General features: G+C 40.5%; 1 protein-coding gene across 1 annotated transcript in view; it reads right to left on the minus strand.

Moving 5' to 3' along the window:
• Window positions 1–383: 383 nt before the first annotated feature.
• The window catches only part of LOC129697144 (syndecan-1-like), a 47,833-nt gene continuing 36,098 nt past the window's right edge, over window positions 384–12,118 (minus strand). The window contains exons 3-5 of the mRNA XM_055635396.1: window positions 7,930–8,393; window positions 7,419–7,620; window positions 384–2,900 (exon numbers count right to left, since the gene is read on the minus strand). Coding sequence (XP_055491371.1) covers window positions 2,734–2,900; window positions 7,419–7,620; window positions 7,930–8,393 — 833 coding nt within the window. The 3' untranslated portion in view covers window positions 384–2,733. The remainder of the gene's footprint in view (window positions 2,901–7,418; window positions 7,621–7,929; window positions 8,394–12,118) is intronic.

Consider the following 12,118-nt stretch of genomic DNA (forward strand, 5'->3'; position numbering starts at 1 on the left):
TCCAACATCTGCAGTTCCTTCTTAAACACTTTGTCTACTCCACTGCAAAATCTCCTCAAGGTATGCCTACTTTGAAGAAGTTCTCCTCCTCCCTCCGGAGACAGTTTCACAACCTCCTCTCTACTGCTCCTCCTCCTTTTTCCTTTCTTCTTTCCCCCCCTCCCACCACTCCCACCCACCATCAGTCTGAAAAAGGGTTTCGGCCCGAAACGTTGCCCACTTCCTTTGCTCCATAGATTTCTCCAGCATTTTTGTGTACCTTCACTAGCACTAATACCACATTTAAGGAGGTGGACAAGATGCACATCTTTTCAGAGCTTCCAAATCATTTAATTTCAGAGTTTCCATCAAATGGGTCCTATCACATTCACAGATCACAGTAATTAGTGTGCCAGAGTGCCTTTATTGCTTGATACAATTAGAAGTAGCACAGATAATAAATAGAAAACATTAAGACATACAGTATTTCAACACTTGTGGAACAACTCACTAATTCATAAACCCTGTGTTCAACCAAATCTTTTGATAATTGACATTTTCGGTAGTTACAAATGGTTCAATTAAAAAATTTGGCCACTATTTCTGTTGTACAAAAATAATTATATCTTTTAAACGTTGTTACCTTAGAAATGTTCCCAATGTTGGGTGAGTCCAGGACCAGGGGCCACAGTCTTAGAATAAAGGGGAAGTCATTTAAGACCGAGGTGAGAAAAAACTTTTTCACCCAGAGAGTTGTGAATTTATGGAATTCCCTGCCACAGAGGGCAATGGAGCCCAAGTCACTGGATGGATTTAAGGGAGAGTTAGATAGAGCTCTAGGGGCTAGTGGAGTCAAGGGATATGGGGAGAAGGCAGGCACGGGTTATTGATAAGGGACGATCAGCCATGATCACAATGAATGGCGGTGCTGGCTCGAAGGGCTGAATGGCCTCCTCTTGCACCTATTTTCTATGCTTCTAAATGTTGTGCAGATTTCATACTGCAGAGGAGCCAGGTTAGGACCACAGCTAACTTTCACAGACTAATTTAAATTAAATGGCATTAATTGGAAGATACCAAAAGGCACATATCCCTGGTTATAAATCATTTGTTCAAAATTTCACTACAGTTTTAAATTACAAGATGTTAAAAAGAACAAATTGGGAATGCAGAATGCTCGTCAAACTTGGTAGGAATAGAGGAGCAGCTGAAAAAAGAAAAATCTCCTGCAAAGGCAAGATTATGCCAAGGTTCAGCTCATATGTATTGATCTATGCAGAAAGGTGCATGACTATTTTTTTATGCTTTGTCACATTCAGTAAATTATTCTAATTGAGGAGCTTTCAAAGTCTCAGCATAAACTGGCTACACTGCAGGACTGCTTACTACAAGCATGCCGACATTTATCAGACAAAAGAAATATCTGAAAAAAAAGTGAAACGTTTTATTTAGAGTTGCAGGGACTGCAAATGCTGGTTTACAAAAACAAAAGGCACATGCTGGGGTAACTCAGCGGGTCCGGCAGCATTCCTGGAGAACATGGATAGGTGACGTTGGGTCGGGACCCTTTTTCAGACTGGCTGGAGGGGAGGTAGAAAGCTAGTGGAGGAGTGGGCTGAATAAAGCATAACAAGCGATAGGTGGATACAGGTATGGGGTGTTTGATAATGCAAATCCACCTATCATTTGCCAGGCTTTTTCCTGCCCCTATATGTTTTCCAGCTGCCACACACACACACAATCAGTCTGTAGTCCTGGCCTGAAAGGTCACCTATCCATGATCTTCAGAAAGGCTGCCCAACCTGCTGAATTACTCCAGCACTTTGTGTAAGTTTTATTTAGTTGAGTTAGATCACCAAGATAAGTGACGATCAGGAAAAAAACAAACACCTATCTATGTAAAATGGGGGCAGACCTGGGAGGGTATTGCCCATAATTAATCTTTTACAAACTCAGAGGTCCAGCTCTCTAAAATAGGTCAGGTGCTTCAGTGGCTGATTATATTATGAAAACATATTATTGACAGAAATAAGGCAAAAAAGCATCGGGATCAAAAATATATGCAACTCTAGAAACATTCATCTATTCTTGCCATCCGTCATTGATTAATTACCTTTTCAGTACATAATTTTTCAATTAATCCTTCTGTTGTCTTAAAACTGGAGCAATTGTTAAAATTAGTGTCAGTTCTTTAAAATGGTTATGTATTTTCTCAATTAGCTACATAGTACAACACAAAATATAAACAAATGTGTATCCAAAGGTGTCTATTGTCTATATCTATATTATTAGATACACACCTTAAGCTTTCATACAATTTGAAATCATATCAATACAAGTATCTCTTTGTCATCTATCTCCCACCCATTTAGTAAATATTTTTACATTATAAAAATTTACATGTGTAGTCATATTGCAACTTTACAATGTAACTTTGCAGATTCCCAACTGATTTATTTAGGTCCAAAATAAAAGCCTAACTTTGCTTACCCTAATGTTTCACAAGGCAGCTATCCATGAGAATATAAAAATTAAAATGAAAGTTGTCACCAATGAAGCCAAATTGCAATGCTTCCTGTTAAACCAATGCATTATCTCTGCCTGTCTGAGAACTGTCAGAAAGTACAATTGTCATGGCGATAGAAATTAGACTGGCAATTTTCTGATTCAATTTCTAATGCAGGCAAGAAGAAGGAAAAAAATAAAACTTGTTCTTTTGGCATAAAGGAATAATGCAAAACTTTAAAAACATATTTAGGCGTAGAACTCCTCCTGTTTTTTTGGCTTTTGGTAGCCTCCATTTGGCTGCTTTGCTTCATCCAAAGTATAACTTCCCTCATCCTTTTTCTTCATCCGATATACCAACAATACTACCAGCAGGACAGCGATCATGAGTCCCACAAGTCCTCCAACCACAGCAGCTTAAAAGGAACAAAAAAAATAGTTATTAATCACCTCCGTGGAATTTGTAACAATAAGTTATGTTCCAAATTATAATAGTCACAGAAAATGTCACAATTATTGAACACTGCCCTAGCAAAAGAAATACAGTGAGTTGTTTCAACCACAAAATATGTAATTCAGTACACACATATTATTCATCAGGTCTATCACCACGTAATCAATGTCATCAATATTTCCTGTTCTACTGGTCCTTTGAATCTGATAGCGGAAAATAAGTGCCGCACAATATAAATTAGCTTTAGAAATTTAAATACAAATGCTTGGAAGGGTTTGCAGTCAGAATTAACAGGAGTTTAAAGATAGTGCATTTGGAATGATGAATAAAGTGTTAAAGGATATCACACAGGGGAGGGGGGGGTGGGGGAGACAGGGACACATATATATATATATATATATATATATATATATATATATATATATATAGTGGAGTAACTCAATGGCAACATCTCTGGAAGACATGGATAGGTCATGTTTCAGGTTGAACCTTCTTCAGATTCCATCAGTTTTCAAAAATAATTTAAAAGATTTTTTAAAGGGAGAGCATTATAATGTTGCCAAAGTGAATACTAAACTAAATGTCTGAAGAAGGGTTTCGGCCCGAAACGTTGCCTATTTTCTTCGCTCCATAGATGTTGCTGCACCCGCTGAGTTTCTCCAACTTTTTTGTGTACCTTCGATTCTCCAGCATCTGCAGTTCCTTCTTAAACACTAAACTAAATGAATTGTGTTATTTTTTGAAAAAGTTGATCAAGAAGATTAGCCAAAGTAAATGTAGGACCAGCATGAATTTCTTGAGGAAATATCATGTTAAACCTTTTTGATAAAGTTAGGACCGATTTAATAAAGTTTTTTAATACAACAGACAGAGCTCATGAAGATGATTTATTATTAATGTGTGCAAAGTTTTGATAAGGTGACTTAAAAAAGGGCTATCAGCAAAGTTTATAACATAAAAGGAACATAGATTGCATGGAAATTAAGTTGCCAAAGTGACAGATTGCAGAGGGTTGTGATGAACGGTTGATTTTTTGGAATGGAGATAAATATATAATCATATTGGTTCATTATTGCCATGTGTAGCAGGATACAGTGAAAAGGTTTGTTTGCATGCTATCCACTCAAATATACTATACATGTGCAATCAAGCCATACACAAGTACAACAGGTAACACAAAGAGAAAAATACCAAGATGCAGTTTATAGTGTTACAGTTACAGGGAAAATGCAAGGTCTACAATGAGGTTGGTTGGAAGCTCGTGTCTACACCGTAACATTTCAGAGCTAATGAGATAACATCAGGAAAGAAGTGGTTCCTGAATCTGGTAGCACATGTTTTCTTTTTTAAATTTTTTTTTTTTATCTTCTGCACATTAGGAGAGGGGAGAAAATAAAATGATATGGACAAAAATAATTCTTGATTATGTTGGCTGGTTTCCGAGGTAGCGTGAAGTATGGATGGAGTTGACTGGATGGGAGGCTGCTTTGTGTAATGGCCTGGGCTACATCCACAACTCTCTGCAAATGGCAGTGTTTCCCAGAGATTTAGCATTGGGCCATTACTTGTTTTCTCTATATTCGTGGCCAAGACTCCAGGGTGCAAGTGGTAATTACTAATTCTGTAGATGACACATAAGCTTGGCACTATTATGAACAGCAAACAGGAAGTGAAAGATTGCACCAGGCCATAAATATACTGATGAAATGAGCAGATTAACTTTAATGTGGAGAAATAAGAAGTCATGCATTTTGGTAGGAAGAACAAGTAGAGGCAAGATAGAATAAAATATACTATTCCAAAAGAGATGTAAAAGAATGAAACCCAAGGTATTTATGCACAAATAATTAAGAGGTTTTAATTATTAATTAAGGTTGAGAAAATGTTTGTTAAGCCATGCACAATTATGGCTTCATCAACGGGAATGAAATGGATAAAAGCCGGAAAGTTATGTCTAACTTTTATAAAAGGTTGATGTGGCTAATTTTTTTTTTTTTTCTAATTATGCGAGATTTGGTACTGTTGAGGTATGAATATCCTCGCACTCAAACCGCAAAAAGTTAACATGCAGTTACAGAATTTACTACAATTTCATTGGGAAGACTGCAACTCGAATGCTGTGAACTATTTTAGTCTCCATACCAAAGGAAGGATATAACTAACTTTGGAGTTACAAATGTGGGTGGCACAGTGGCACAGCAGTCAAGCTGCTGCCTCACAGTGACAGTGACCCAGATTCAATCCTGGCTGTGGGTGCTGTCTGTGCAGAGTTTGTGTGTTCTCCCTGTGACTGGAAAGGGTATCCTTTGGATCCTCTGGTTTCCCCTGCATTCCAAAGACATGCAGGTTTATAGGCCAATTGGCTTCTGTAAATTGCCCTTACTGTGTAAAATGCAAAAGTGGGTGATCGATGGTCAGTGGGGGATCATTGGGCCAAAGGCCTGTTTACATGCTGTCTCTCTAAACTAAACTAATAGGTTTGTAGTTAAATTGGCTTGGTAAATATAAAAAATGTGTGTAGGATAGTGTTAATGTGCGGGGATCACTGGTCGACGTGGACCCAGTGGGCCGAATGGCCTGTTTCCGCACTTTATCTTTAAACTAAAAAACGAAAACTAAACTAAATATGCAAAAATTCCTCCCAAATCATGAATAGTTAGGTAGAAATTAAATGATAACATTTTGAACTAAATCAGCTGGCACATCTCACTAATTCACTCACATTGGAGTAGGTATGTTGCAAAGCCTACCTGAAGCGTCGCTGAAAATCTGTCCCAGCCCGTGTGCGCGATTTTGGCGCCGTTTAGAGGGGGGCGGGTTTAAAACGCGATTTTCTCTAGGCTGTTCCAATCGAAGATGTTCAGCCTAGTTAATTATTAATGAAAAATCGCTGGAAGACCCCGTCGCAAAAGCTATTATTAGTTTTAAAGGCCTTGTATAATAGTTATAGTAGTTTAAAAATCAATCTCTAAACCCGCGACCACCGGCAGCCGTCAGGGTCGCATAGAGCAGACAACAGAAGGTAGGCTGTTTATTTTTACATTAAAAAGGGCTTCTTAAGATCCCTTTATACAAAGTTTAAAGTTGCGAGTAGCTAATTTTGGGCCCATTATATCCCGCAGTATTTTTCTGGGCATTTGAGGGCACAAATCTACCGCAATGTGAACGTTCTAAACCAGCGCGTTCACAGGATCCCACTAGAAAGCTGATTTAAAATGGACTTTAATTTACAGCAATTGAACACTAAATTCCTTCCATTTGGCCTATAAATTAATGTAAATGAGATTTAAAAATCATGTTTTATTGTGAATTATTTATGAATATTATTTGGACATTTAGGCTATTTAAAAATGTTAATCATTTATTAAGAAATGGATAGATGTTTAGATCTAGTAATTGAAGTTTGAAATTAGCTACACTTGGGTAACTAACTAATTATATGCTTTAATTTCAGGTCATCCAAGTAAGATTATTTTATATTTGTTTCAGAATGGTTCAATCTACGATAACTGAAAATTTCATTCAGTTCTCTTAATTTTTAAGAAAGTTATGGGCTTTTGACTGCACACGATCACAGCTTTTTTGTTATGTCCATAGAAAATCAATAGGGTACAAGATGCTTATTTGAAAATGGCCATCACTTTTTAAATACTTGAGATATGAAAGTGAATTAGGTGTCAAATTAAACTTCTTTTTATGCTTTATCTGATGGGATAAATTACAGACTTGATTTTTTAAATCTCAAAATTTTGTAACATTGCTAATTGGAATGCATTGGCAAGTCAGATGGACAATGTGGTTAGGAAGGCCTGCTTTGGTACGCTTGCCTTCATTGGGAGGGGTATTGTGTACCAAAGTTGAGACATCATGATACAGCTGTGCAAGTCATTGTTAAGACCATGCTTGGAGTGCTATGTGCAGTTCTGGTCACCTAGCAAAAGGAAGGGTGTCATGAAGTTGGAAAGGGTACTGAAGATATGCACCAGGATGTTATGTGGACAACGGGCTATAGTGAGAAGCTGGATAGGCTCAGACCTTTTTCTCTGGAGCACAGGAGGACCTTTTAGATGTGTACAAGATCATGAAGAGCATAGATAAGGTGAATGCTCACTATTGTTTGGATTAGAGATATGTATTTGACAATAAAGAAAAACACAAAGTCAAGAAAGAAACGGTGGTACTTCAACAATGATAGGAAGAAATTGTTAACATTTGAAATGTCGTGTCTTCAGAAGAAAATCTCAATATATATTTTTTGCAGGCGCTGATGAATCATGGGCAGTTTTGCAATTTATCTGCATACAGAAACATGGAAAATAGGTGCAGGAGGAGGCCATTAGGCCCTTCGAGCCAACACCACCATTCAATATGATCATGGCTGATCATCCAAAATCAGTACCCCGTTCCTGCTTTCTCCCCAAATTCCTTGATTTCCAGAGCTGATTTCAATTAGTTGCTGTAGAAAATGAAAAATACATACCTGCCAATAATTCACGTCTTTCGAGAAAACTGCCCGATGTACTGAAGTCTCGCACGTAGCTGTCTTTTGGTGGCATCACCGAACTTTGGTGATCTTGAATGGGGTTTGGGTTCCGACCATTTGGAATCACTGTTTCATCTTTGATGAAAATGTCATCTTCAATTGGACTGTTTACTGTTTCCACAGTCATTTTCACCACAACCTAATTAAATCAGTTAAGATTGCTTAAGAATTTAACAACAATCATTGTTTTGCTGATATTTTTTTACATGACTTTAAGAATACTTTGACAAAATATATTTTAGCATTTGAAATAAATATTCACATTTAGACAAAATGTTCAACTTGCTAAGAGTGGCTTTCTCACCAGAGTTGTTGTTTGAAACAAGACAGAAATTGAACTCTCTACTCAGTGAACAGAAACAATCATGTGACTGCTGTTTTAAGAAATAATGGGGAATAATTCCCAGGGCTAAATCAGCATCATGAACTATTTTTTTGCGAAACTCACCTCGTTAATTAGATCAATGTTTGTGTTTACCGTTGTAGCTTTTTCATTTTCATGTTCTGCAACCACATGTGACACAGTGAAGGATTCATCCTTGACAATAGCAGTTGTATGATCAGGTAACATGCTTGGAACTTTAGGACCAGCACTACTCATAAGAGGAGCAGCAACAGTTGTGTCGTGCTTGATGTCAACAATACGTGGCCTGAAATGATTAGCTCTGGTTCCTTTTGAAATGGTGGTGGAAGGCATACGGCTGGTCATTATGGCATCAGTAGTGGTGTCAACAGCATGCAAATCAGGAAGCACTGGTATTGTGCTCAAATCTTTCACGACACCTTGGCGTGGGATGTCAGTCACAGTTACTTGGCTTGAAGAAAGCGGACTGCTTGAAGATGTTGAAGGAGCAGTCGGGAAATCTGTTGTCAACTTTGCAATGAAAGAGCCTTGTTTCAGCATAAAGCCACCTGCAAACAAAACCAGAACAAGGGCCAGTTAGACTAATATCCACTTCAGGTGCAAAATTCTCAAATTGATTGATACGTGCTGATTCCTGTCTCCAACCTTATCTGAAGGAGCTGCTTGCTCTGCAGGTAGTGGAAGGGTAGGGCTTCCCTATCACATGGTGGTGGTAGAGTTTGTCATTACCCTGTAGTCCAAACACTATCACGACACTGGATTCTCTCCGTTAAAATAAAACTCCACTATAATCAAAACTTTGGGGCAGACAGATCTGTCAGGATCTGGATTCATAAAGAAAATTAGTCCATCGTTCCAGATGCTTAGCCTTTTTACTGCAAAGAGTGCTCTTAGAGTGCAGAGAAGATTTATGAGGATGTTGCCAGGATTTGAGATACTGAGCTATAGGGATAAATTGGGCATGCTAGACTTTTTTCCTTGGAGCGCTGGAGACTACGGGATGATTTTTTTTAGTTTAGTTTAGAGATACAGCGCGGAAACAGGCCCGTCGGCCCACCCAGTCCGCACCGACCAGCGATCATCACACATTAACATGATCCTACACCCACTAGGGCCAATTTTATTTTACATTTACCAAACCAATTAACCTACAAACCTCTACGTCTTTGGAATGTGGGAGGAAACTGAAGATCTCGGAGAAAACCGACGCAGGTCACGGGAAGATCGACAAACTCCATACAGACAGCGCCCGTAGTTGGGATCTAACCTGGGTCTCCAGCGCTGCATTCGCTCTCAGGCAGCAACTCTACCGCTGCACCACCGTGACTGCCCATTATTATGGAGGTGTATAAAAATCTTGAGGGGAATTGACATGGTGTCATTAACTCAGAGTAGAGCAATCAAAATCCAGAGGACATAGGATTATGGTAAGGGGCGAAAGATTTAATAGTAACCAGAGGGGCAACATTTTCACAGCGGATGGTGGGTGTATTGTATGAGCTGCCAGAGGAGGTATTTGAGGCATTTAAAAGACACGGGCAAGTACATTGATAGGGATAGAGGGATATGGATTAAATGCAGGCAATTGGGACCAGTTCTAGTCGAGGCATCTTGATCCGTATGGACGAGTTGGGCCAGAGCTGTGGGACTCTATGACTCTATGTATAATTAACTAAACATCGAGCAGGAAGTTATTAAATGACTAAAGTACTAATAAGCATCTCGTTAGCATTATTGCAGCTGTGCGATTTATTATTGGCACATAATCTTGTTTATTCTCCACAGATGGTAGAAAGGAAACATAATACCCAGTTATTCAATGCATTAGATGTGGAATCCTTGTCCCCAGATACTGCATCAAGGTGAAAAGAAAACCAAACCTTAAGGCCCATATAAAAGAAAAGGAACCCACTGACTCCCATGGCTATCTGGATTACACTTCTTCCCATCCTGCTTCCTGTAAGGACTCCATCCCCTACTACCAATTCCTCCGTCTCTGCCGCATCTGCTCCCAGGATGAGGTGTTCCACACCAGGGCAACGCAGATGTCCTCATTCTTCAGGGAACGGGGATTACCCTCTTTTCCAATAGATGAGGCTCTCACCAGGGTCTCTTCTATACCCTGTGACTCTGCTCTCACTCCCCATCCCCCCACTCATTACAAGGGGAGAGTCCCCCTTGTCCTCACCTTCCACCCTACCAGCGTCACATGCAACAAATAATCCTCCGACATTATCGCTACCTCCAACGGGATCCCACCACTTGCCACATCTTCCCATCTCCTCCCCTATATAACCATATAACAATCCCCTGTCTGTTTTCTGCAGAGACTGCTCCCTCCATAACTCCCTGGTCAATTTGTCCCTTCCCACCCGAACCACCCCCTCTCCGGGCACTTTCCCTTGCAACCGCAAGAAATGCTACACTTGTCGCTTTACCTCCCCCCTTGACTTCATTCAAGGACCCAAGCAGTCTTTCCAGGTGTGACAGAGGTTCACCTGCACCTCCTCCAACCTCATCTATTGCATCCCCTGTTCTAGATGTCAGCTGCCCTACATCGGTGAGACCAAGCGTAGGCTTGGCGATTGCTTCACCGAACACCTCCGCTTGGTTCACAATAACCAACGTGATCTCCCGGTGGCTCAGCACTTCAACTCCCCCTCTCATTCCAAACCCGACCTTTCTGTCCTGGGCCTCCTCCATGGCCAGAGTGAGCACCACCGTAAATTGGAGGAGCAGCACCTCATATTTTGTTTAGGTAGTTTACACCGCAGCTGTATGAACATTGACTTCTCTAATTTCAGGTAGTCCTTACTTTCTCCTCCCCTTCTCAGCTCTCCCTCAGCCCACTGGCTCCACCTCTTCCTTTCTTCTTCCCCCCCCCCCCAACATCAGTCTGAAGAAGGGTCTCGACCCGAAATGTTGCCTATTTCCTTCGCTCCATAGATGCTGCCTCACCCGTTGAGTTTCTCCAGCATTTTTGTCTACCTAGGAATTCCAATTTATTTATTTTTAATCTTTTGTCCACCCTGCTCCACACAGAGAGTCACAGTACATTCTTCTGCACTTACACAATGTTGGTGGTTTACACACAGTTTGAAGCTAGTGGTGCAATATATTGAGTCGGAGAGCCATACAGTGTGGAAACAGGCCAATCAGCCCACACCAGTCAACATGTCCCATCTACACTAGTCCCACCTGCCTGCGTTTAACCCATATCCCTGTAAACCTGTCCTATCCATGTACCTCCCTAAATGTTTCTTAAATGTTGCGATAATACCTGCCTCAACTACCTTCTCTGGCAGCTCGTTCCATACTCCCACCACACCATGTGTGAAAGATTTATCCCTCATGTTTCTATTAAATAATTTTCCCCTCACTTTAAACCTGCATCCTCTGGTTCTCGATTCCCCAACTCTGGGCAAGAGACTGTGTGTCTCCCTGATCTATGTCTTTCATGATTTTGTACACCGCTATAAGATCACCCCTCATCCTCTTGCGCTACAAGGAATATGTTATGTTAGCTTTCATTGCAAAAGGATTTGAGTATAGGAGCAGGGAAGTTCTACTGCAGTTGTACAGGGTCTTGGTGAGACCACACCTGGAGTATTGCGTACAGTTTTGGTCTCCAAATCTGAGGAAGGACATTATTGCCATAGAGGGAGTGCAGAGACGGTTCACCAGACTGATTCCTGTGATGTCAGGACTGTCTTATGAAGAAAGACTAGATAGACTTGGTTTATACGCTCTAGAATTTAGGAGATTGAGAGGGGATCTTATAGAAACTTACAAAATTCTTAAGGGATTGGACAGGCTAGATGCAGGAAGATTGTTCCCGATGTTAGGGAAGTCCAGGACAAGGGGTCACAGCTTAAGGATAAGGGGGAAATCCTTTAAAACAGAGATGAGAAGAACTTTTTTCACACAGAGAGTGGTGAATCTCTGGAACTCTCTGCCACTTGAGGCCAGTTCATTGGCTATATTTCAGAGGGAGTTAGATGTGGCCCTTGTGGCTAAAGGGATCAGGGGGTATGGAGAGAAGGCAGGGAGGGGATACTGAGGTGGATGATCAGCCATGATCATATTGAAATGGAGGTGGCAGGCTCGAAGGGCCGAGTGGCCTACTCCTGCACCTAATTTCTATTTTCTAGAATAGAGTCTAGCCTGCTCAACCTCCCCTGTAGCTCAGGCCCTCGAGTTTTGGCAACATCCTCGTAAATCCTCTCTGCACTTTTTGTGCCTTCTCTGTGCTGGAGGAAATGGTGAAGTGGGG

The sequence above is a fragment of the Leucoraja erinacea genome, chromosome 5, assembly GCF_028641065.1.
Source record: "Leucoraja erinacea ecotype New England chromosome 5, Leri_hhj_1, whole genome shotgun sequence".
NCBI lineage: Eukaryota > Metazoa > Chordata > Chondrichthyes > Rajiformes > Rajidae > Leucoraja > Leucoraja erinaceus.